This window comes from Rhodamnia argentea, chromosome 10 (genome assembly GCF_020921035.1).
Source record: "Rhodamnia argentea isolate NSW1041297 chromosome 10, ASM2092103v1, whole genome shotgun sequence".
In the NCBI taxonomy this organism is placed as follows: domain Eukaryota; kingdom Viridiplantae; phylum Streptophyta; class Magnoliopsida; order Myrtales; family Myrtaceae; genus Rhodamnia; species Rhodamnia argentea.
Genome location: NC_063159.1, coordinates 3,178,263 through 3,203,117, shown reverse-complemented (window position 1 = coordinate 3,203,117; position 24,855 = coordinate 3,178,263). Strand labels below are relative to the sequence as shown.

Sequence of the window (24,855 nt, the reverse complement as noted above, 5' to 3'; positions counted from 1 at the left end):
ATAAAAAGTCAAAAAAATTGTAAAATAAATTTTGGTAGCCTTAGCCAAGCCTAAGGGACCATTTTGGAACAAAAGATAATTTTTCATATTTTTTGCATTTTTAATATTTTTCAAAAATATAAAAATACTTGAAAAATCACAAAAAATAGCATTTGAGGTAAAAAAAATACACAAAAATAGTCTATATTTTTATTTTAAATTACTTTTCAATTTGGCCACTTAAAATTTTAGAAATTCGATTTAGGACCCTATGCCTCTTCATTAGGCATAGTCCAAAATCGAGCCAAAAATTACAATTTGAGTCATTTCTTTTGCAATCTTTGCATTTTTTTTTGAGTCATGACATCCAATTTTAGTATCGTGCACTTCAATTTGGTCCAACTGTCTCCTTAATTGCGCAGATTGCACAAATTTCTTTCAATTTAGTCCCTAAATCCTATTCAAAGTCAAATTAATTAAAATGCGGGGGCTGCTTGCAAAGATAAAACCTCCTCCTTATGTTTTTCAATGTTCTGAATCGATTGGTGGGGGTGGTTTGGTTCGAATTGGCCATTTAGAGCTCCAATTTGACAATTCCAATTGCCAGGTCAGGTATGCAATTTGGGGTTTTTATTTAATTCATTGAAAATATTTGGGGAAAATTGCATTTTTTTAATAGAATTCATGCCCTTGGTTTCAATTTTGAGCTTCAATTTGAAAATTTTCAAGGAATTACAGGCCAATTTACGAAATTGGATTGACCGGGTTTGACGAGTCCGATCGGGTCCAACCCAGCAACCCTAAGAAGCGATCCTTCTTCTTCCTCCCATTTCCCGTGCAATTCTTGATTTTGCAAGTTGAATTTGATCATCCAAATTGAGGTGCCAATCACCCATGATTAGAGGAATTATGGGAGGAGTTTTTTTCCCCAGGCCATCCCACATTGATCGGACCAATCTCGCCATCAATGGACACCGGAGCGCGACAGAATTGGATAGTCAATGCCATAGCCACCTACGAAAGTCAACCATGACAAACCGTCCAAATTGACATCTAAGTCGCACACGCCAGAAAACCAATTGGACTTGACCAAATTCCCCACCGTCCCCTCGCCGTCAACGTGCCAAAATGCATGTGATGGCACTTGCAATTCAAGTCGGCGAGCACTCTCCCGCATTCGCTCAATTTCAAATGGGGTATATAAGTTTCACGCGTATTCTAGAAGCAAAGAGAGGTTCATTTGGTTTGCATAGGCCTAACGGACTACAAAGAGAATGAAAGAGTTAGAGAGAGAGAGGCTCTTGATGATCGCCATTGTCGAGAGCTCGAGCTTCGACCGTGAGGTTTTCGTCAGAGCAATCCAGGCCAAGTCGAGCCTCGCAGCCACTTTAGGAAGCTCACCGAGGTTTCTAGGAAGCGATCAAACCTATTCCGGTAGCTCGACATTCACGAAACGATGAGTTTGAGCTTCAAGCTTTCTCTTTGTGCATCAATGGTGGAGCTACGCTCTGCCATAATTTCTTGAATTAGAGTAGGCGTTTTACTCTTAGTACCTCACTAAGCATCGTCGCAACTTGCTTTTGCTTCGATTTTGCATAAACACCTCGAGTTAAACTCATACCGGTGGCGGTTTGGTCGCTACTTAGCTAGCCAATTCTGGCAATCTATAGCTCGATCAAAGCCTCAAGTAAGTGTTTCGAACTCTTTGTGGTGTTGATGTGTGAAGGAATTGAATAGTTATGCTCTATATTCGTTGATTAGAACTACCGTGGCCATACTGGTATGAGCTCTGTTTTCGTTGATTACGTAGATAAAATGCTTCGATTCTTTGATATGTTTTAATGGAGGAGTAGGCGAGTCGATTGGTGGTGGTTTTAGGCAGATTGGCTAAGGTTTCGCCATCAACCGACACCGAAGAAACCTCAGCCATTCATTTAGAGGTCGGGCTCACGAAGAAGATGAAGGCGACGTGGCAGGTCCGACGGGTCGGTGTCTTAGATGGTGTCGACATATTGCCACGTGGCGGGACACGTGGTGCACATGTCGACTTGGCCGTTAAGTCTATTTAGAATAATTAAAATGATGGGATGGCCAGCAGGGTGCCACGTGGTTCAATAGGAACCATAGGATTAGTAATTAGATTTTTTAAATTCTGATATATGAATAACAAAATTAGAAAATCAAAAAATAATAAAAAGTTGGAAACGTTGTCATTTTGGTCATAGGCGGTCCAGAGTGGGTCCGAGTTGGTGCCCGGTTCACATGAACCAGGTTGACCCGGTCCGAATAATTAAAAAAATTAATAAAAAAGGAAAAATAGAAAAATCAATAAAAAAAAAGGAGAAATTGTAAAAAATTCAAAATAATCACAAAAAATGGAAAATGGCCACATTCAACTGGCTTGACCCTAATTTGTGATTTTTGAATTCCCAAAATTTCCAAATTGACCATTTTACCCCTCTGGACATTTGGCCCCGAAAATTTCCCGAACCAACCCGAACTTAGATCGGGCATTCCCTAAGCCTATAGGGCTATACTAGGTATGTCATGTGGACCTTGATTGATTGATTTGATGCGATTTATCCTTGCATATTTGATTCCTTGATTGGTGTGCCTTAATTCTTGAATGTGATTGATAGGTTAGAAAATCCTGCTCTGCATGATACCTATTAGGTCATTAGAGCCTATTTCACCTCTCGAAGCACTTGTATGAACTCTTAGATTAAAAATCACTCAACTTAGGTATTGAAAGGGCGTCGATGGCATTCTCAATGTAACCAAACCCCCAAACCCATTTCTCTAGTTTTCATAGAATCAATTGGTAACTTCGACCTTTCGATAGGGTTTCCGACCATACCCTCGAAAAATTGGTTGATGGCGTGTACATTATATACATACCACCTGATTACACTAAGGTCGACCCCATTTTTAATTCTCCTTCATTCCCATCGTGATTTGGGTAATGGGTCTTGGGAGGGGCCCGTGTTTGAAATCCATCCATCGTGAGTTAGACCGATGACGACCATCCTCCGAAGCTCAAGAAGAGGGTCACGATAATGAGATTTAATTTGATTTAGTAAGTTGAAAGGATGAAGACATCTTAATTTTAATATATATAGCCTCCTTAATTAAATAAAAAAAATTAGAAACAATTATTTTGCAGTTACCAATCACGTTTCTTTTTTTTTTTTAACGGACACTTTATGCGATTACTAAATGCGTTTTTTTTTATTCGAAGAACAGAATTTTTTCGCAGTTATCAAACGCATTTTTGTTCCCAAAAATCATTGCCGGGAACAGAAACAGAAAAAAAGTGTTTTGTTCCAAAAGTTGTTCTGGGTTCAGAAACGTTACGATACGTAGCCTAAAAAACCTAACAAATTGAATCTCCCCTCTGTGATAAGTGAAGCTGCCACACCAAGTGAAGCTGTAGGTTCTCTACCCGAGGCGGACAAAGGTGGTGAAGTCGCCATCTCTGCAAAACTCGGAGGCGAAACACCTATTTATAAAGAGCCAGCAGCCGAAGTCCTTGCTTCTAAAAAAAAAAACGTTGAAACTCATAACTCTTGTGGAAGCAAATGTTGCTAGAGAATATTAGGCTCTGTTTGTTTCACGAAAAACAATTTTGAAGAAAATATTTTTCGTATTTTTTAGCGTTTGGCTTGCAAAAAATAAACAAACCAAGGAAAACATTTTCTATCCATGGAAAAAATATATTCAAAAGTGAGGAAAATGTTTTTCTCTCTTTGAAAGAGCCTTTTGAGAATAGTAAAATATTTTCTCTCATCTTTTCCTCCCTTCAATCTTTAAGATTTATTTTTTTAATTATCATGAAAAAAATTCACAAAAATTTTAATTTTTTAATTTTTAATTTTAAATGATTTTATTTTTTTTCCATGTCATTGTTTTTCTATTTTATTTGTTTTCATTGTCTTTTTTTTTTCCTTTCTTCTTACGTGGGCGAGCTCTCCTCACTAGACCACGCCCGGTTGAGCATTGTTAGAGAATGGCATCACCCGAAGCCTCTCTTGATAGGCGATGCCCAAGGCTCCCCATCGGTGAGGCTCGAGGCTCCACCTCACCTGGGGCGAGTCATGAAGAAGGAAAATGAAAAAGGGAAAAAATATATAAAAAAAAAAAGAAACATAAGAAAAAAAGAAAAATTTAAAAATTTGATTTGAAAAATTAAAAAGAAAAGATAAATGCAAGGAGGAAAATCAAATGTAGTTTTTCATACCAAAAGATGAAAAATCTTTTCTAGTTCTTTTTCAAATTTTAACCAAACATCGAAAAAAATAGTCATTTTTTTCCAAAAAAATGACTTGCTGGAAAATATTTTTAGTAATGCGATATTTTTCGCAAAACAAAGGGAGCATTACGAGGTAAGGGTTGTAGAAATCATTAAAGGGCTTGAGAAAATCCTCAAAGAAACGCCCAAAGAAAAGGCCAATGAGCAAATAATAGAAGAAAATGAGTGACAAGGAGCGAGAATCTGAATCTGAATTTGAAGAAGTAGTAGGGACTATAAAAGGAGAAATGGTTAAATTGGGAGATGGAGAGGCGGATATTGAAAAATAAACGAAGAAGGGTGAAGGTAAGAGGTTATCTGAGTTTTCTCAAAATTTGAACCTATTGCACGTCTCATGAATGCCAAGTAATGACATATCGTATGTGGATATTTACCTTATATCGCTTAAAAATGAATAAAAGAAAAATATTTTTATCGTCTACGTAAATTCTTAGAAACAAGTTATTATTGGTAATAAAAATAGTCATCATCGTGTAATTATTTCAATTAATTACATGCGATCGTTTTTAGGAAAATATTTTTCAAATCACTTACTCTCTGTGAAACAAATGAAGCTTTAGAAGAAAGAGCTGTTACGAATTCATACATCTTTTGCAAAATTCTTCTTGTAGTGGATAATATCTCTTGTTACATTCATTGAAAAACTCAAACTTTTGTAGATTATAACATCTGCATATATATTTTTTTCAACGAAAAGAAAAGTTTGAAAATCCTTACGCCCATGAAAGATCTCTCAAAACATTGGGATCTCTCTCGGTGATGAAGACGTTGAATCCATCTTCTCCATTGAAGAAGAACCGTCTTCAAACACCCCGTGTGCCATTGAGACTTACTCTTCGATTCGAGACTCATCTCCGGGAGATATTCTCTCCTTCTTTCCTCTTGCTGATTCTTTCGGAATCCACTCCCCAACATTCCATCCCCCACATTTTCCAGTCCGGCTCCACCTTCCGAAAAACACCAAATCCATCCAAGTCATTGCTCTCATTGATATTGGCGCAGCTGCATCTCTGCTAGACACCAAGATTCTCCCGGAAGAATACTGGACACCATATACCAGATATTTCCAAGCGGCCTCGGGAGAAACTTTTACTACCAAACTGCGTAGTAAACCTCTCACCATTCATATTCTCCCCGGTTGTGAAATCACCACCCAAATCCTTGGATGTCCATCTCATGACAAGGATCTCATCATTGGTTGGGACATTCTCTCTAAACTTCTACTGCTCAAGATTAACCCTAAGGGGTTAAAATTCCAAAAGAAGTTCCAGGAGTTTGTTGAAATCCGGAGACTCTTTCTCATCCAACCAGAAATCCTTGATCCCATCTATCAATCTCTTCTCTCTCATTGTTCAGAATCTCATCAGCGGTTTGCTCGGATCTGCTCCAACCCTCTTTGGCGAAATTCTGACTTTTTTGTCAAAATTCCCTTTAAGAAAAATGGAGAAATCAATCCCACCAAAGCAAGTCATTCGGGCATGAACCCGGATCACCTTGCTCTAGCACAAGCAGAATGTGCTCGGCTTCTTTCTCGGGGACTCATTGAGCCTTCTGACTCTCCTTGGGCATGTGAGGCCTTTTATGTCAACAAAAGAGCTGAACAAAATCGTGGAAAGCTGCGGTTAGTCATAAATTACCAGCCCCTCAACTGCTTCATCCAAGATGACAAATTCCCATTGCCCCATAAGAACTCTTTGTTCTCCAGCCTTGCCCAGGCCAAGATCTATTCCAAATTCGATCTTAAGGCGGACTTCTGGCAATTAGGAATTCATCCCTCAGACAGATTCAAAACTGGTTTCTGCATCCCTAACCAGCACTTCCAATGGAAAGTCCTTCCCTTTGGACTTAAAACAGCTCTGTTCCTATTCCAAAAGGCTATGTGCAAAATCTTCCAACCCATCCTTGCTAATGCCCGGATTTACATTGATGATATCCTCCTGTTTTCTCATGATGAACATTCTCATGCAAAACTCCTTCAGCAATTTGCTGAAATTGTGCACACTCATGGCATCATGCTGTCACAAAGAAAGATGATCATAGCTCAACGAGAAATTGAATTTCTCGGCATGCGATTGAAAATGGAACTTATTGCCCAGGTCCACACATTGCAGAAGATCTCCAGAAATTCCCGGATGAAAACCTCTCGATTCACGAGATCCAATCCTTTTTAGGAATTGTCAATTATCTCGGAGATTTCATCCCAAAAATTTCTCAGATCCTTTCTCCTCTGCAAAAGATGTTGAAAAAGAATCCTCCTCCTTGGTCACAAAAACAAACCACTTCCATTAAGACTTTAAAAGAAATACTGCAAAATTTGCCCCCTCTCCGGATCCCTTCCACTGGAACCGGAATTCTTCAGACGGATGCCGGTGACAAGCATTGGGCAGCCATCCTCCTTGAAGAAATTAAAGGTAAGCGAAGAATTTGTGCATACAAAAGTGGAAAGTTTTCAGCAAACGAAATGCATTACCACTCCACTTTCAAAGAAATTCTTGCAGTCAAAAATGGAATCAAAAAATTTGAATTTCATCTCATTGGTCATCATTTTTTAGTCGAAATGGACATGTCCTCTTTTCCTCGGATGCTCAAATTCAAGCAAAAGCAAGTTCCTCATCCTCAACTCTTGCGTTGGGCGTAATGGTTTTCTAAATACTCTTTCGATTCAAAACACATTTCCGGAAAGAAAAATATTTTGGCTTATTTCTTTTCTAGGCCAAAAGAACCTTTCGAATCCATAAACATGTTTATTCGAAAAGAGTTTTCAGGATCCTTCAAAACCCGGAATATGCGTGAACACTAGTGGCCATCACACCAGTATCCACATGATATCCCTCCACTCCTCAAACAGAATTCCCTCTCTGATAATTTTCACAGATTATTTTGGAATTATCATTATGTGATCTTTAAAGATTATGGTGGATTATTCCTCAAACCAGGTCTCAATTGTGATTATCCGTTCATACATCCATTAAGATGGTCTTCTACCATCCCCTTCCCTTCTGATTTAAAATGGATGTTTTGGTTCATGTTTCATCTCTACCAAGTGGCCATACGGTTCTCTTTAGACGAAATCATTAAGGTTTTGTCTGATTCTCTTTTTGGAAATTATCGGAACCATCCCCAGAAGTTCTTCCTTGATATTCTTACTTGGTTCCAACCCCTTCAAGCATGGAAACACTTGTTCATCCTCCAAAGACAAGTTGGTCGACCGGAACCTTGCAGACACACAATTGTCCTCTTTCATCATCCTTGGTCATTCATCGGACCCTCGGGAGACGGCTTAAGTACACCTCAAGTGCCATAAGTTGTGTACGGCGCTCACTTTAGTGCCAAAACTTTCAAATCGATCACTTTAGTGCTAAATTTTTGTAACTTCGATCACTTGATTGCCAAAACTTTCAAAATGATCATTTAAGTGCCAAATTTTTTTAAAAACGATCATTTAAGTGCCAATATTTTTAAAAAACGATCACTTTAGTGTCAAATTCACCGAGTCACGTCATCTCAAATATTAATAAAAAATAGCACGTGTCGAATTTTCGGCAAGACATGTTAGCTTTGGCACTAAAGTGATCGTTTTTAAAAGAAGTTGGCACTTAAGTGATCGAAGTTACAAAAACTTAGCACTAAAGTGATCGATTTGGAAGTTTTGACACTAAAGTGAGCACCGTACACAACTTATGGCACTTGTGGTGTACTTAAGCCCTCAGGAGACAAAAGATCCAATGCTGCAGAAATAGGCACTACCACCTTCAAGCCTGTACTCCAAGATCAAGTCTTCAAAATTTATAAGACGTACTCCCGAACTATATTTGACATTCCTCATGAATACAAAGAACTCCAGTGAATACTCTGCCAAGAGAATAAGGTTATACCACCTGAGATATGGCCTTATAGCTCGGCGAGCTACTCTTGGGATACACCTAGGACCCATCCTCATGTATTCGAAGCCCTCCAGGAGTACAACAGCAATCAACCAAGCTCCTCCATGGATACAGATACTCGGTCCTTTGACCCATGGGGCGGACAACTGTCACAAGATCCATACGACTATCCACAACCCGTCATGCCCGACGTCCCTTCCTCATCCAGAAGCACCCCAAGCGTCTCTCATGACTTACACTTAGATCAGATTATCTCATATTACGAAAAAGAGCAGTTATTGCGAGCCTATAGAAGTCAGAAAGACGGCCCCTTTGACTATGATGGACCAGATAGCTCTGACTCAGACGACGCCAATTATCATCCCGACCCGGATAGGAGACGATAAGGCCACTCGCTCCATCCGACACCACCTGCTCCACCGGACAAGGCCATGTGCTCCATCGGATATCAGAAGCCCGAAAAGTCGTGTGTTTACCTGCTCCACTTGCTTCCCTTTGTAAGAAGTCAAGAGAAGCTGCAGAGTTTGTTTGTATGTGTGCTTGATAACAATAATGACTTCCTTAGAAGTCAATGTTTGTTATGTGTCGGTCGGACCTCAATTATGAGGACTCTTTTGTGTTTTCGCCTATATAAGGCTTGTTTACCCCTTGTAAAAGGAGGAGGAAGCCCTCTCTCTGTAAAATCCAAGTAATAGTTTGCTTCATGAGTTTACGTTAAATTTCCTCTTTTCTCTTCGAGCGGATTCTTACGTGCTAAAATGTCTCTACTTCTCTATTACAATGGTTGGTTCAGTATGCTCTCCACTTGCCACAAATTCTGTGATCACCCGTAAAGTTTATTAGATCTAGTATTGGGTTAAAGCACGTGTAGAGTCCGGCGGGGGCTCTCTCCACTTGCCGATTAACTTCACAAGTGAGTCTTGGATCTATCCAATATTTGATCGGGATAAACCTATGGTGGCAATGGAAAGTGGATCCTGTGGATCAGAAATCGATGTCTTAAAGGATTAGTTCCAAGAGCGAGATCTGGAAACTAACAGGCAGTCCCTTGAGTGGCCGGAGAGCCCGTGTGGGATAGCATAATTGTTTTAGATTAAGTTCATGGACGTCCTAAAAATATTTTTTTTTCCCCTTTTTAACAACATGGGTTACCCAAATTGTTAAAAGACTCATCCTGGTGGGGGCCTAGCCTCCAAGTTCGCTTTGATTTGAATGCAAGCTTCGTCGCATGCAAACCAAAAGTCAAAACAGTCGGATCCAAGTATACGAGGTCGTAATCCTACTCGTAAAGTCCCAACAACGACTACGAGGCCAAACTACAATTTTCCTAAATTACAAAAGACAAAAGAAAAGACCAAAAACCCACGTAAGCAGGCCGATGTCGCCGACCGTAGGCAAAATTCTCAGTCCATCGAACCCACTTTCGGATAGAATAATAATATGTTTCGTTTGGGAATCGCTCGCTCCATCGCGTGATTCTACGATTCGGTAGCATTGCGATCGCTTTCCAGTCCAGCCGCGAAGCACCAAAACCGATTCGTCCTCTCGCTCGCGCGGTCCAGTCGCTGATCCTTCGCTTCGCTACTCATCTCAGTCCAGTCCCGACCCGACCCGACTTCCCTCCCCGTGGCCGACCCGTGCTCCTTCGCTCGCCGTGAGTTCCGGCGGAGGAAATGCGGATGACGGCGATGGAGCTTTGGTGAATCTAGGGTTTTTGGTGTGTAGAGAGAGAGAGAGAGAGAGAGAGAGAGAGAGAGAGGGGGGGGGAAATGAAGGAGATTGTGGGGAGTCCCGGGACGGTAAGTGGGATGGCGTTGAGGGTGGGGCAATGTGCGTGCGCTGGTGCTTCCATCGGGTTCATGGTCTCTGCTCTTGGGTTTTCGAACTACACTGCTTTCTGGTACTGATTCAGTTCCCGATTATCGATATCTTTCTGTTCTTGCTTGCTCGGTATCAAATTATCTCGGGTTTTAGTTTTATAATGCAAGTGATATGTGATTGGGGACTTCACTCGTCCTTGGTTTCGGATTAGAACAGCGGGTTTAGTTGAGCCAAGGTTAGTGTTGGTTAATAGGATTCCACGATTCTGAACCTCTTTCCTGTTGTGGAATAATTGGATGTCGAGATTAGCAAAGCAAGCCTCATTTGTGCGGAGACTTAGCGAAATCCCGAGTTGATGAGAGCTGCTGGTATAGTGGCATTACATTAGATGTCTGAAAACAGATAAGCAAACCGCCAATGTATTTCTGATGAAGAGACTCATTTCTAGTTTCCTTTTCAAATGCATGCAAGTACCCTCTTATGTGTTTAAAGCTTGTGTTGTATTGGTGAAAAGGAACCTCACTTGTTTTAAAGATGAGGATTTTCTGCTTTCAGTAGATACTGGCAAGAATTTCTATTGTGTGATCAATTATGCTGCCTACTGGGAGTAAATGTCCTCCAATGACTACATGCATGAAGGTGATGGCGATAGTTTTGCTAGCTTGGTTCTATTTTTGTCCTCTCCCCTCCCCCTCACCTCTTTCATCCAACATTGAAGTGGAGCTGACACTAAAATGAAGGGGGTAACGTAGATATTACATGGCCTTTGATGGTAGATAACCTGGTAGCTCAGAAAAGAAAACTTGCCTGAGGTAGAGGTAGATTACCCATTATCTGTCCAGCTTCTTTGCAATCCTTCACTTCAGCTTTTCCTGTGACACTGGATAGTAGTGGGCTGGGGAGCTCCATGCTGTGTTATTAAGAGTAAGAAGATAAGAGTGCCAATAAAAATTATGGTACAAAAGCTTAGCTGGGTAATCGACAACTAAAGAGAGAAGAGAATACCTCTTTAGTGCATCTTAGGGCGTACAAACCAAATACAAAGGGAAGTTAAGAGCCAAAAAAGAGCTCAGTCACAAGGCAAAGCATCTATGGGATCCATCAATGCATTTAAATCCACAACTAAATTTCCTTGGTAGCAAAACTCAGATTTTGAGCTAGAATTGGATAGTCACAAGGAAAGACTCTTCTTCTTCACAGGCTCTCTTGTTCCATGCTTTGTAAATCAACTGGAAAAGTGGAAAGAGTGTTTGAAGATATCCTTCTTTACTTGTCTCATGAACACCCTGCCAAGCCTTTAATTCTCATTGAATAAACATAGACCCTCCTATAACCCAACTTAGCCTGGTACATGCATAAGAAGCTGCCACATCCTTTCTTTTTCAAGGACAATGAAGAAGAAGCAGCCCCATGGTCTTCTTTTATTTATTTATTTTTTTTTTTTTTTTTAAGGGAGCACCTAGTGGAGACTATGTAGTGACAATATGAAAAGGTGGAGTTTTTTCCAATGTGAATTACAATGAGAAAAGCTTCTGAAGTGCTCTGTTCAAGTACGATTCCAACCATTAGACTTACTTCAGGACCACAGGGAGGAACTTCCATTTGACAAGTTAAATAACAGATCTTATATGATGAGCTCCTCGGAAAATATATTGGCAGTCTTTATGCTTTTAGGTCTATCTGATGGGTGCTTGTCATAAAACTGGTTTGTGGCTATTCTGACATTCTCCACAAATTGCAGGAGATTAATGGAAAGATTAAGTACTCACCATTCCTAAGGTTCTTTCTTGGTTGGGTAGCAGTGTTTGTTGTGATTTTCTGAGATTGTGGAATTATTTCATCTTTTGGCTTTGTGGAAGCCTTTAGAACATGAAATTTTACCTAAAACTTACAAAATGGGTGAGACAGAATTAGGAAATTGAGTTGATGCATCTGGCTTGTTGTTCACATTGAGCTATCTAACGGAATGTTATATATTCTGCCATTTGAAATGTCAGCCGTTAATCCTCATCTGTGGAAACAATTGTAGTACCTTTGTTTGACAGACAAGTTTGAGGTGATTTGCTAGAAGAGTATTGTATGGCATGGAAAACCACTACTATGACCTTGTGCAAGTGTGTATACTGGAGGCACCCCCTTGGTTCCAATTTTAGGGAATTATCTTAACTTCTGAAAAATTGGTGCTTGTATGCAGTTTGGTGGAAAGAAAGTACGGTATTTTATCGTCAGAACTTTAATTGATAGAGTAGTCAATTTCCAGTGCTATGTGAATGGAGCTGTTTTTGCTGATTTAATGTCTCTGCATCTACGGTGCAAATTTTATGTTCTGCGAATGTGCTTGTCCTTGTATTATACCTTTGTTGAGGTTTTCTATGCTCTCTATTCCTGTTTGTGTGAAATAAAATGTTGTCCAGATCCAAGGTTTTTCATGTTTATTAGAATATCAAATGCTTTGTTGTTTCATATAAGTTGCAACTGGCACTGATATACCTTCTTACAGCTACTTAATTGCATCGATGGGCCTTCAAGTGTTATGGAGCTTTGGACTTGCCTGCCTTGATGTCTATGCTTTGAAAAGAAAAAGAGACCTTCAGAATCCTGTCCTTGTGAGCCTGTTTGTCGTTGGTGACTGGGTATCTATCTTGATCCTTGGCTATGATGTTTGTTAGGGTAAAAACATCCTTGTAGGAAATATGCACTATCTTGTTTTCTTTTCCATGGATGTGTTTTGAATGCTTTTTGTAGATCTATGTTAAACGGACACGGCCCCGAAGGCATTTTTCATCTATCGTACACGTGTCGGTGTCCGACACGCTTCCGACACACTGGGACACAGTCGGACACACTGGGACACAGTCGGACACACTCCAACACGCGGTCAATGCGCGTCAGAGCTTCCGACACACAGTCAATAAATGGGACACGGGGACTCATGTGTCCCACTAGTCCCAAGGTTAATTTAGGCAAAATCTTGTACTTTGAAACCAAAATCTACCCTAGTCCCATGGGCCTTCCTGATGGCCCATCGAGCCCATCCAGCTCAGTATGTTGCTCCAACCATTGAGCCGCCACTTTATACAATGCTTTCCCTCTCTTTCTCTACTTATTGGCCGATGTCGGACACGTTGTTCTGGTCATGATACTAATAGCAGCCCCACTAGTTTTTAAGCCCTGGGAGACAGATTGCAAACGATTGGATTAAGAACTTCATGTACCGCTAACTAGAGTTCGCGCTACTGATCCAATTTATATACCCTAGACTCGTGAATACACCCCTTTGGAAAATCGAAAACTCATCATAAACATATTACACGGAACCAAATTTTCCAGACCAAAAAGGACTCAACAACACCCGCAACATGAAATCTCTCACCAGTCACCACCAACCATAAGCCATCCATGTGTACCTATCATTAAGCCACCTGAAGCTCTTCCTAAAAGATCCTTTCACCTTGCCTTCAACCCCATACATCTTGCAGCCGGCCACCCTCTTCTTCCTCTGCAATTCTGGGTCAGGGAAGCTTCATGACTTTTGAGGTTGACCCAGTTGTGCTCTTCCCATTCTTCAGCTTCAAGTCCCTGTTGAAGTTGTTGTCGCTGTAAGTCCCTGCGGTTTATTAGAAATATATATTTAATATACAACGTGTCCCAGCATGTTGGAATTATCTATTTTCTGAGAAATCATGTATCGACGTGTCGTCGTGTCGTATCTCGTGTTGTGTCGGTGCAACATAGTTGTAGATCACTCAATCTTTTATTTTTGGGTTGAAAATAAGTACAAAATCAGTGGATTGCCCGTTCAGGAAAGGAAGGAGGCACAGTTCTTATGCCGATCTCACTCGTAGTGATATCTCAATCAGTTGGTTTTTAACCAGTGACAAAACCTCCGAATTATTCTTCCTCTTTCTTATTAGATACTGTACAAAAGTTGGTCCTCAGTATTTAGTCATTCTTCTGGAGTTGACTGGTTAAACTTCCTATGCTTTGTCTTATTTTAAATAAGAAGGCTGAAGCATGTGCCCGTTAGCCTTTTTTTTTTCACTTCAATGTCCTTTAAGTTGCTGTGATTTCTTCGAATGCTTGATAGGAAAAAGAGTGGACCCTTTCACTTGCACACGGGCGTGGGGGCATCTTTTTCGCTGATAATATTCTGGCTTATTTATGAAGGTGTCAAGTTATCATGACACTTTCATTCGCAAGAGACCTGCTATGCCTGACCCTAAGCGACCCTCTCATTCTGTCTAATTCACCTATCGGTCATAGAGACTTGGCTTAGTAGACCATTTGTAGTGTTTGTCGCTTCACCTTTTTTCCCCATGCACTTTTCAGCTGGATCGCCTGGAATTCGCTCCTAGAAATAGAACCATCCCTAACCCCACATCAATCCCACGAGCCTCTTCTTGCGAGAAGTTTTGACATTTGATAACATCTCCACCACCAGTTTCTTTAAAAAGAAAAAAAATTTCAAACAGATCACTATTTCTTCTGATAGAATACTATGCCATTTGTTTAATTGGGTCTTTTTGTGGTGGTGGTGCGTAGGCATCGTTTAATGACCCGTGTAGGTCTTAAATTTCTCATCGGAAAGGAAGCATATAGCGGTTGATATTCAACTTAAGCTCTAGGTGGAGCTATTCTAATTTCCATTTTGTGGGAGTGTCCTCCCACAGAATTCTTCTCTAGATACTCTGCTGATCATTCTTATTATTTGGGTGCGCCCATCTTTAGTGCCTCTACTTGCCTTTATTTTGATTCTCGAATGATATCTTCTAGGAATTATTGGCACCTTCTATTGCAGTAAAGGGATTAATATATGAGATCACTGCCTGCTTGACCATTTGGCTATGATCGTGCAGGTGACGGCTACATTATCACTTGCAGCTGCATGCTCATCAGCTGGTGTTATTGTTCTATATTCTCGGGACATGCACTTCTGTAGGGAACAGCTGCATCTGCCGTGCAGCAGATTTCAACTTTCGGTGGCGTTGGCATTCTGTACCTGGGCCCTTATTGCCATGTCATCTCATGTTATGTTCTGGATCTTGGCATCAATATAGATGGCCTTCCTCTGAGGCCTCACTTTATGAGGATGCTGCAGTATCTATGGTTTCTCTTGTATATTCCAATGCTCCTACCCTTTTTTAACCTTTTTCCCCGTAGGTCAATGAGCTACACTCTTCAGATGCCTAATATTCTAGCAAATTTCAGGATGTTCCTCTCTGTTTTGTTGGGCTTTGCCTCTTTGGGTTTTCAGTACAAATGAAAAGGCACTTTGCTTCAGCTTTCTGATGCAGATGAAGATTTTTAGATGACTAACTAGTTTGCCATTGTTTTCTTCGACTGAGCATTTGGTTGTGGGTGAGTTCTTGTTGATAGGTGCCTTTGTCATGGATTGAGTCTAGTTTAACTTGACATGTTGTTACTTTGGTGTCATATTGGGGGACAGATTATGAGGGTAGAACACAAACCTGTCTTTGTTCTCTGATTGTTCCATTTCGGTACGTGGAATGGGAGAAAGTGTTGTCTAGAATTAAGTCTATGTATGATACGACGGACACTGACAGCACCAATCACTGTAAAAAAGCTCTTTAGGATCTTGTGTTTATGGTGAAACTCCGAGTGGCCATTATAGATTCTTGAAATGTGATTGGTTTCGTTTGGTAACTTTAGTGTATGCAATACTTGCTTGGAGAACGGAGATTTAGAGAGTCTAATCCTCTATTTTCGATGGAAGGAGGACCGAGTTACTATACTCTTCTAGAGCCGAGTAACTTGATCTCTTGTGAAGATTGTGTTTTCTTGATTTTTCCAAGAAAATAAACTAGGTCGGACCCCAAATTTTTTTTCCCCCCTGAAACCATGAGTTGGCATGTGATCGCATTGAGAAGGGCAATCATATACACTCCTTAGGATAAGGAAAAGCAGACAATTTTGAGTACTGACATTGTTTGTCTCTGCATTTGAGCTAATATGGGCTTCGGAGTGTTCTTAGATGGGAGTGTCATGACGAGAACTGAAGCTATAGTTTTGACAGGTTGATCTTGACCAAGCATTAATAAACGGACATTAGAATGAAGCAGCTTCCGATGTTATACTTTTTGCAGTTTCTGGAACTTGATATTTTGAGGATTGTACACAACTGCACACAAATTGTGTGGCCTTCACTTCACCATTTTCCAAGACTTGACATGCTTGTACTTTCTGAGGATTTTGCTTTGGGTTTACAGTTCAGCAGATCTAATTAATTAAAACCCAAATGAGGTTCCCAAGCCAAGAGTCATGACAGTAGCAACAAAGACTTTAGCCTTCGAAGAATACTTATGAAGTACTCGATTTCGTCGACTACTTCCTTCATGTTGGGGCGGTTGTGCCTCCGCTCGTCTAAGCATGATGACGTGAGATATACAAGCACCTTCATGGTCTCCAAGTCCAACTTCATGGCACCCTCTTTGATCTCTGAATCGATTGTGTCCATCAGTCTTTCTTCTTTCAGAAACTTCTTGATATGTACTGCCAAGTTCACGTCTTCCTCATCTCGATTGAAGTCGATGGCCTTCGTCGAAGTCTACAACTCCAGCAGAACAACCCCAAAGCTGTATACATCACTCTTATCAGAGAGTTGAAAATTCAGGTAGTATTCAGGATCAAGATAACCGAGTGTTCCTTGAGCACAGGTTGTGATGTGAGTTGCTTCTGGCTCGGCTAACCTCAATAACCCGAAATCGGAACTCTTTGGCATTGAGCTTTTCATCTAGTAGTATGTTACTAGATTTGGTATCCCTGTGGAAAATGGGCTGTCCGGCTGAAGTATGAAGATATGCAAGTCCCTCCGGCCGTTTGGCGGGCGATGATGAGCCGACGGTACCACGTGAGCGCAGCCCATTTGCATTCGGATGCGCCGTGAAGTTGGTTGAAAAGATTTCCGTAAGGTATGTACTCGTAAATTAGCAGAGGCAGCTCGAGATCCACACAGCAGCCCAGCCGTCTCACTCGGCTCTGGTGATTCACCTGGCAAAGGATCCGGACCTCGTTCAGGATCTGGTCTATTCCCTTTGTGTTCCTGAGCTTGGTTCGCTTGACGGCAATTATGGTTCCGTCATCCAGGGTGCCCTTGAAGACCTCGCCAAACCCGCCAGCGCCAAGGAGGTTCTCTCTGGAGAAGTTGCTTGTGGCTCTTGTGATCTCCTTCCCCGTGAAGATCTTGGCCGCTTTGCCGGTGCTATTGGCGTTTAGGATGTCTTCGCGCATTCTGGTCAAACCGAGTTGCGCTTCCCCACTGATGCGCTCACGCTGCCGGTGGACTACAAAAAGAACTGCAAAGCTGAACAGGACTGCCGCCGCGCATAAGGTTAAACCTGCGAAAATTGGGGAAAGTCTCGGGGTCAAATTGGCGAAATTCTTGATGGAATCAAATGGAAACTTTCCGGGTTGAAGACCGAAGTACGTACCTCCAATTAGTGGAGTTATGCTTTGCTTCTCGCAATCTTCTGGACTCGGGCACTTGATATCTACGAGAAAATAAAGAACTAGCTTGTTCCTCTGCATAGCAGTTTCACAAAAAAAAAAAATTGCAAATTTCGAAACTAATATAGTAATTAAGCGTGCGTTTCTTATGTATAGCAGTTTTATCTATAGGCCAAAATGGATTCGGCAGCGGAAAGGCTCAAATGTAATTGATTTTTCATAAGGATATTGAATAATTACAAGTAAACAATTTCTAGCCTTTTATTTATAAGGTGTCTCACACTTCTTCATCTTTCCTGCGTGGGACAAGGAAAAAGGCATTTTTTTTCCTGTTTTTCAAACCCGACTGAATACGATCACCCCATGCTGAGAAATCACTTGGGAGTAAGCCTTTATCCAGCTGAGCTGCACACCTCTGTGGTGAGTTTTCTGCGTGATTAAATGTTCTAGGATGAAGAAACGACGAGCACTGACAGCGTACATGTCAGGTCTCTTAGGCAATGAATTTTTTCCCCAAACGGTCACTTTCAAAAAGTATTGGTAAGTATCAAAAAAATTGTTGGTGAAAAGAATGATCGGCTCATTTTTTTTATGTGACTTATTAGTAACTTATCGGCACTTTTATGTGATTATCAGCTGCTTGGATGGTTTTGCAAATTGGCATCTTTTTTGTACTTCTTAGACATCAAATTTTCTGGACTTCGAGAATTTAGGTCAGACCCACCTAAGAAATGAAACGAATGCTCATGATTGGCCCTCAAGTTGGATAATGGAGTGTGATATTTTAGAAATTTATGTGATTTGTTCACATTCCATCTTAATTTACCACAACAAATGATCATTTCTTGACTCTTTTATCCTCCACTAGGGTAAGTTCATGCCATGATGGAGTTTTAAGATCCAAAGCCTTTTGATTTTGGGTCCTAATCTTGGAACGAGTAAAAAACTCGGGGCACACATTCCAAAAGTCAAATACTTTGTCGTTTCCTTAGGTAATTTTTTTGGCCCAATTTCCTTTTTTTTTTTTTTAAAACAGATGCAGTTCCCTCGTTTGTCTTTTTCTCCAATCTTATCGGGGAAGGTAAAGATCGTGCATCCTGTCAAGCATTGTGGAGAGGAGAGCCAAAACTTGGGAGTCTTTTGGAAGTAGAAAGTAGAGAACTCCCACTGATTTCTAAGGGAAAATGCTACTACGTTCGAGGGTGCAGATCTTAGTCAGAGTGTGAAGGAACGATGTCCATATTCTTCACCTACCCATCGGAGATTTTGGCCGAAACAAAGTCCTTTCCACGGGGGATCAATGAAAATATAACTTTAGAGGGTATTTACACAAACAAATTTTGCTGTTCTAACTTTCTAGCAGAAAAAAAGTGCGCGAAGTTTATGATTCAAGAATAAAATATAGGATAAAAGCCACCAAAAACTTCAAATTATGTCCGTCATGACACATTTAATCCAAACTTATTTTGTGACGCTAAAAACCTCAAACTTGTATTCATTTGACATATTTATCTTGGATTTGCGCTGGTATGACACATTTATCTCAAACATTGTTTTTTTTTTAACAACAAAAACTCGAGACTTGTATAAACTTATTTTTCATCACAGGATTTCGGGAAGCGACTAGTCGCTTCTGACGAAGCTTCTAGAAGGCCAACCACTCCATAAAGAGATCCATATACCAGTCATGAGCGATAGCGAAGCCTAGAAAGGCGGAAGCAATCACTTCTAGGACCAAGCCGAGCCACTTGTGGAGGATAGGAATTGGTAACAAGATAACTAGTATTGAAATGCTATGGTCTTGCGGATTTGGCATTGGACTGACATCAGACAACTCATTTTCTTCGTTTTTCATAAGCACCGAAAATTTCAAATTCAAACCCGTGCCACACATTTGTCATCCGTCAATATATTTTTTTTCCCTTTTTCCTTCCTTCATCATCTTTGGTGACGTAGCCATCCTTACCGTCGTCATCACCACCATCCCATCGTCGCCAAACCAAGGAAGAAAATGAAGGAGGAAGTTAAAAAAATGAGAAAAGAAAAACATACAATAAATTGACATATTCTTGCTATGTGAGTGTTACATCAGCACTGATTGCTATTCTTCATCCATGTGGGTAACCAAATAAGATTTTTAGCGGCGTTCATTAATGGAATTTTGACAAAGAATAAGTATGTCACGCAGATACAAGTTTGGGGTAAGTATGTCACATATAAATAAGTTTGGGGTTCATGATTTCATTAAAAAGAAAATTGATAATATTTGTGTTATAGTGGACATAGTTTGAATTGTTTCTTTTTTTTTTTTTTTTTTTTTGGGTTTTTCCATGAAGTACAATATGTAATTACAAATTCAACGAAAGCTTCCTCTAGAAGACTATCAAGCGTGCAAGCACCGTGGAGAAAATAGCCATAACTTAAAGGCTGCATTTGGTCGTTAGAATATAAGTCATGTCAAGTATTTGGTAGCTGCTCAAGATAGGATAGATGCGGATATATGGGAATATAGAAAGGATGAAAAACATCATAGAGGAGGGGTGGGATAGATCATGATAGGATTTCTAACCTCTTAAACCTTTCCAATATTTGAAAGGAGTCTCCACATGATATGAAGAATTGAAGGTTGATAATTGACTTTTAAGATCGCTATCTTGAACAATCTGCATGAGTGCATCTTCAACTTTCTCATCCTCTAAAACTCATATAGGGAACAGAATATAAAAAAAATTAATCAGAATCACTTTTTCAATTAGAATCGTTGTCATGCAGGCCCTTAGATTGTTCAATACTTGTTTACTCACTCGACAAGATAACAAGCAAAGCCAGTGAGTCATTCACAAAGGATTCAACTTCAAATTAAGACTCCCAATTCTACAAGGTCTGCTCCGTCGATGTTGTGCTTGAATTTAGATGGCGCAAATCTTTGTGCAACAATAACTCACTCATCAAAACTCATCACCGAATAACTTCTAAAGCATCATGATGTTCTAGCAAAATAAAGTCGATCTCAATCACATCTTACCTTTGCTTGTCCGACTTTAGATCTACAGTTCATCAAATAATAGATAGGATATAAAAAAAATACTTGGATTTATTGTCCTATCCTATCCAGTCATACTCCGACTAGAAATCCGGACGACCAAATACAGCTTGGGAAGTAAGTTGACTTATTTATGAAAAAAAAAAAAACCTATACACCCATTTTAAGGCAATGGAGTACTAAACCTTTTATATTGTGCAATCAATTTTCAATCTTTTTGAAAAAGTTACGATGAAATCTTTTCCGTCATCTCTAATTCTCTGATTTATCATAGCCCAATTCTAAGAAAAGTACTTGAATGTATGCACCAAAAGGTTTAGGATTCCATTAAGTAAATTAAAATATTCTAATACTCAAATAAATTTCGTGCAAAAAGTTTAGGGGCTAGTGAAGTATTGTTATCTGTATGTAGCTGTGCTACATATTGTTATGACTATCACGGGAACATGGAACAGCCGTTACAATTCGAGTAAGTAATAAGTTGCGAAAATGAAACCTGAAACACATCTAATTTACGTGGTTTAGCACTGTACCTATTCCGTCACGAGAGATCAACAAGAATGGTCCCATTGTAATCGGTAAAGAGAAGAATGTAATCGCTCGAAATGCTTATACTCAAGTGTTTCCAATTCCTAAATACACCCAAACCCATAGAAATCAATCACAAAAGTGGAGTACCTCATGCGTTCGACTATTTTCAAAAATGGCTCTCAAAAGCTCTCTAAAACTCTCACAAGTTTTCCGATAGATTCGGTTCATGCGACACAAAATCACGTACCAAATAGCACTGGACATCAATGTGTTTCGTCCGCTCATGATCCATCTGAATTTTAATGAGAATGTAATGCACTCTAATTGTTTGACTTGTGCAAGGCAAATGGTTTTTATCGGTTTCTTTAATCTCGAGAGAAGTAGAATTTTTTGCTCCCTTGGAAATGAACCTTACATGAGAGACTCTTATTTGCATCCTTTGAAGCATGGACGGTATTTACAAAGCGGCATTGCCAAATTGGTAGGGATGTCATTGTGGGTCGGGTCTAGTACCCAACCCATCCTGAATCTGAGGTTAAAAGGGTTGCGGTTCAGGGTTGCCAGATGAGTTTACAATTGGTCGCATCCGTTGGGAACCCGATAAGTATTCTCATCCCTGTTGGGTTTGGGACGGATTTCAGAATACTCAAAAAGTAACCATGACGATTTTGGGATGAGATCAATAGTCGGATGAGACCAGGTGTCCTCAACCCCTTACGTTGCCACCATTAGTAGTGATCACTGGAACTGAACCGAACCTAAAATTCGGAACCGGTGACTGTAGGTCTAGTTCTCTGTTCCAAGTGTCGAATTGAACCACTCAAACTACCGGGATCATACCGATACTTGTTTTTATTTCGCAAGTTAATGACATGTGATCATATTGTATCACGCCTTTGGCATCTATCCACTGATATTTTCATTGATTAAAAATTCAAAACACTAAAGAATGAGAATTTAGATTATGCAACGACACTTGCAGTTTTGTAGAGAATAGAGGAAAAAAGAAAAGAATATCACCGCCGATTCCTAGACCCACCCGGGTAGCTTCGGTTCCATGACCAAGTGGGCCGCTTCCTGGTTTTCGATTTCTGGGTACAAACTGACTCACCTAGAACCGATCATCACCTGCCATCCTTACAAATGGAAGGCCACAGTCTTTTCGATGAACATGTGCAAATAGACTAGTCAATTCCATCCCTTTTCGGCCCATCTACGGATCCCCTGGCCCATGGATAACCAATCGTGATTTCTAGTCCACGGACGCTCTGAGATCTCTTGCAAGTGAACAACACTTTTTTACTTGGAAAGAAATGATCGCCTCTTCAGGAAGCATCCAAAAACGACAAGACAATAAGGATAGCTATCATTATAGATACTTGAGTGGTCACATGTAACATGCTGGCCCTTTGGCCATAGTACAAACCTTTTTCCTCGAACCTTAGGAGTTGTATCAACAAGCCTTATGTTTCTGTCTTCCTTTTACTTTTTATCGTCTTTGATGACCTTCACGTTCCACATTAGTTACGAGAACAACAGGAAGCAACTAAGCATGTGGCCCCTTTGGTTTCCACAAACTTAGCTTATGACACAAAATACAAAAAGGAAAAAAATCACCAAACCATACCAAAGACACTATGCACAAATTTCTTGACAACCCTACCATGCATACCCCACACTTGTCTTGCACCATCTTCGATATCGCATGAAGTTTTTCTTTCGTTCTTTCAAGCGACGATGCGGCGGGTACTTAAACGATAAATCGGGGATTGAACGCCGGATGACACGATCACTTGTGTGGTTGAAGTTGTCACCGTCGCCGTTGCAGCCGTGCCGGTTGCTGTTGGAGGTGGCGTCGATGTCGGGTCGTTGAAGCTGCAATCGGGCCGGAAGAGATGGATATCCGAGGCTTGAAGCCGGCCCGAATCACCCGGGAGCCTCATGTATGAGGCAGACGGCGATTCGGGGAACCATGTGGCGAGCAGCCCTTGGTTCCCATTCCTGTACTGCACAATTGCCCTGTACACAAATGGGATCAATCCCTCCATCAATTCCTTCACACTTTCTTTTCTCTTTTTGGCCTCTAAAAATGATTCTTCTTGGTTTTGCTCTTCGTTCGGGAGAGAGAGAGAGAGAGAGATTCAATGGTGGGAGAGAGGTTGGAGGGCGATGGTTTTAATAGAGGGAGAGAGGGATGTGACGTGGCAAAGTGATTGGATTCCAGCTCTTCAAGCAAACGCCACTGTTCTTCTTCTTCTCTCTTTTCGCCTCTTCGGTTTGCACTTAGCGAAACCCAAACCCGCACGAAAGACCCTTTGACAGCTCTGTTTAAACTGCGAAAACATCTTCATTACATTTCACCAAACCTTGGTCATATCCTTATGTGCTATTCTGACCATTTTCTTTTAGGGTTTTGTTTGGAGGGTTGATTTGGCACATGGTATTTGGTATTTCTTTTAGAGTTATTATCATAAAAAATCTCAAACTGGTACACATTTGACAAAATTTAACTCAAACTCTCTTATATATGACAAAATTACTCAAACCCAAAACTAGTACATTTATCACAAATTTACCATCCGTTAGTTTTCCTTAAATTGAATTAATATCATGAAAAAAAATTCAAACCGATACACATGTGGTAAATGAAGGGTAAAAATACCAAACCGTACATCCATCAACCGTCATGTGTCATCCAATTCAGTAATTTGAAGGTCAAACTTAAAGAAAACTAGCGGAATGTAAATTTATCACAAATATATCAATTTGAGATTTTTTATGATAAAAAAATTAATTTGGAGTAAATTTGTCATATATCTATCAATTTAAAATTCTTAATGAAATTAGCCCTTTCTTTCACGGCAGTTGGTCGGTTCCTAGTTCACTTTTTATTTGTTCAGTTCTCTCATTGTTTATTTCTACTTTTGTCCTTTGTCGCCACTCGTTTCTTCTTGCTGGTGTCACAAGGGTTTTATTTTAGTGAGGTTTGTTTCAGGGGTTCTTTCAGCGTGAGGTGTAACGATGGGGGGTGGAGAGGATTAAGCATGTGCCACCTGCACAGTATGAGATCCAGCTTTATTCTGTATTAGCATTCATAGGGAGAAACACTGGGATTATCCGATTTGATCTGATGCTGTTGGTACCGACCCATGAATAAACAAATGACAAAGAGGCCAAAAAACGAGGAGAAGTGATCCTTAGAACAAGTATGTCCCCCTCTGCAAAAAACCAATTTTCTCTCCGTTGTACAGCAACATTTGTCCTATATCCCACACTTGGCCAAAAAATGATAACATCCCTGCGCCTTCTCTCTAACCTTCCTCTATTCGCCTTCCCTCCTCCGTCGACGCCGCCGCCGCTGCCGCCTCCTCCTCTAGGTAGTCTTTTCTCACTATCGCCCTCCTCCGTAAGCCCGACATCCCCATTACCGCCTCTCGGAGACGACCCCCTTCCTCTCCGATTAAAGCTTTGATTCATCGTCTTACCAGTAGACCGAAATTTCAGTTCCCGCTTGCTGTCGAGCCTGGTCTTATGTGTCTAATGTTATCCGAACCTTGTGGTCCTCATTTTGACATATGAGGGATTAACGTTGGTGATGGTCCTCATACACACACTAGCCTGCTTCCAGAAAATGGAGAACGGACTTTTGTTTATTATTTAACAAGTTGATCAACCCTAGCTAGAGCTTGAAAAATTGTATCCGCAGGCACTTGTCCTAGTCCTAGGGTTCTACCTTGGAATGGTCTGCCTTAATACTATTACACTCCAAACAGCTTTGGGCTATAAAATATTTCCTTTTTGCCTTTTTTTGACCAGAACACACT

The 24,855-nt window shown here is 40.5% G+C and overlaps 2 protein-coding genes and 1 pseudogene across 2 annotated transcripts; 1 reads left to right on the top strand and 2 right to left on the bottom strand.

Annotated features, from left to right (window-relative positions):
* The first annotated feature begins 9,528 nt into the window (after positions 1-9,528).
* LOC115742011 (CASP-like protein 5B2) lies at positions 9,529-15,309 on the top strand. Its single transcript, XM_030676073.2, has 3 exons — positions 9,529-10,072; positions 12,494-12,626; positions 14,850-15,309. Exons 1-3 carry the CDS (start codon positions 9,942-9,944, stop codon positions 15,048-15,050), a joined length of 465 nt encoding a protein of 154 aa, XP_030531933.1. The 5' UTR covers positions 9,529-9,941; the 3' UTR covers positions 15,051-15,309.
* Positions 15,310-15,844: 535 nt separating this feature from the next.
* Positions 15,845-17,538, bottom strand: LOC115741998 (annotated as a pseudogene).
* Positions 17,539-22,377: 4,839 nt separating this feature from the next.
* On the bottom strand, positions 22,378-23,189 carry LOC115742012. Its single transcript, XM_030676075.2, has one exon. It carries the CDS (start codon positions 23,077-23,079, stop codon positions 22,759-22,761), a length of 321 nt encoding a protein of 106 aa, XP_030531935.1. The 5' UTR covers positions 23,080-23,189; the 3' UTR covers positions 22,378-22,758.
* Between the last annotated feature and the right edge of the window lie 1,666 nt (positions 23,190-24,855).

Bases quoted from the DNA above. Each gene is read 5' to 3' on its own strand.
- LOC115742011 (XM_030676073.2), top strand. From the start codon at position 9,942: ATGAAGGAGATTGTGGGGAGTCCCGGGACGGTAAGTGGGATGGCGTTG. The intron at 10,073-12,493 runs GTACTGATTCAG...ACCTTCTTACAG, and splicing joins TCGAACTACACTGCTTTCTG to CTACTTAATTGCATCGATGG. The intron at 12,627-14,849 runs GTATCTATCTTG...ATGATCGTGCAG, and splicing joins TGTTTGTCGTTGGTGACTGG to GTGACGGCTACATTATCACT.
- LOC115742012 (XM_030676075.2), bottom strand. From the start codon at position 23,079: ATGGAGGGATTGATCCCATTTGTGTACAGGGCAATTGTGCAGTACAGG.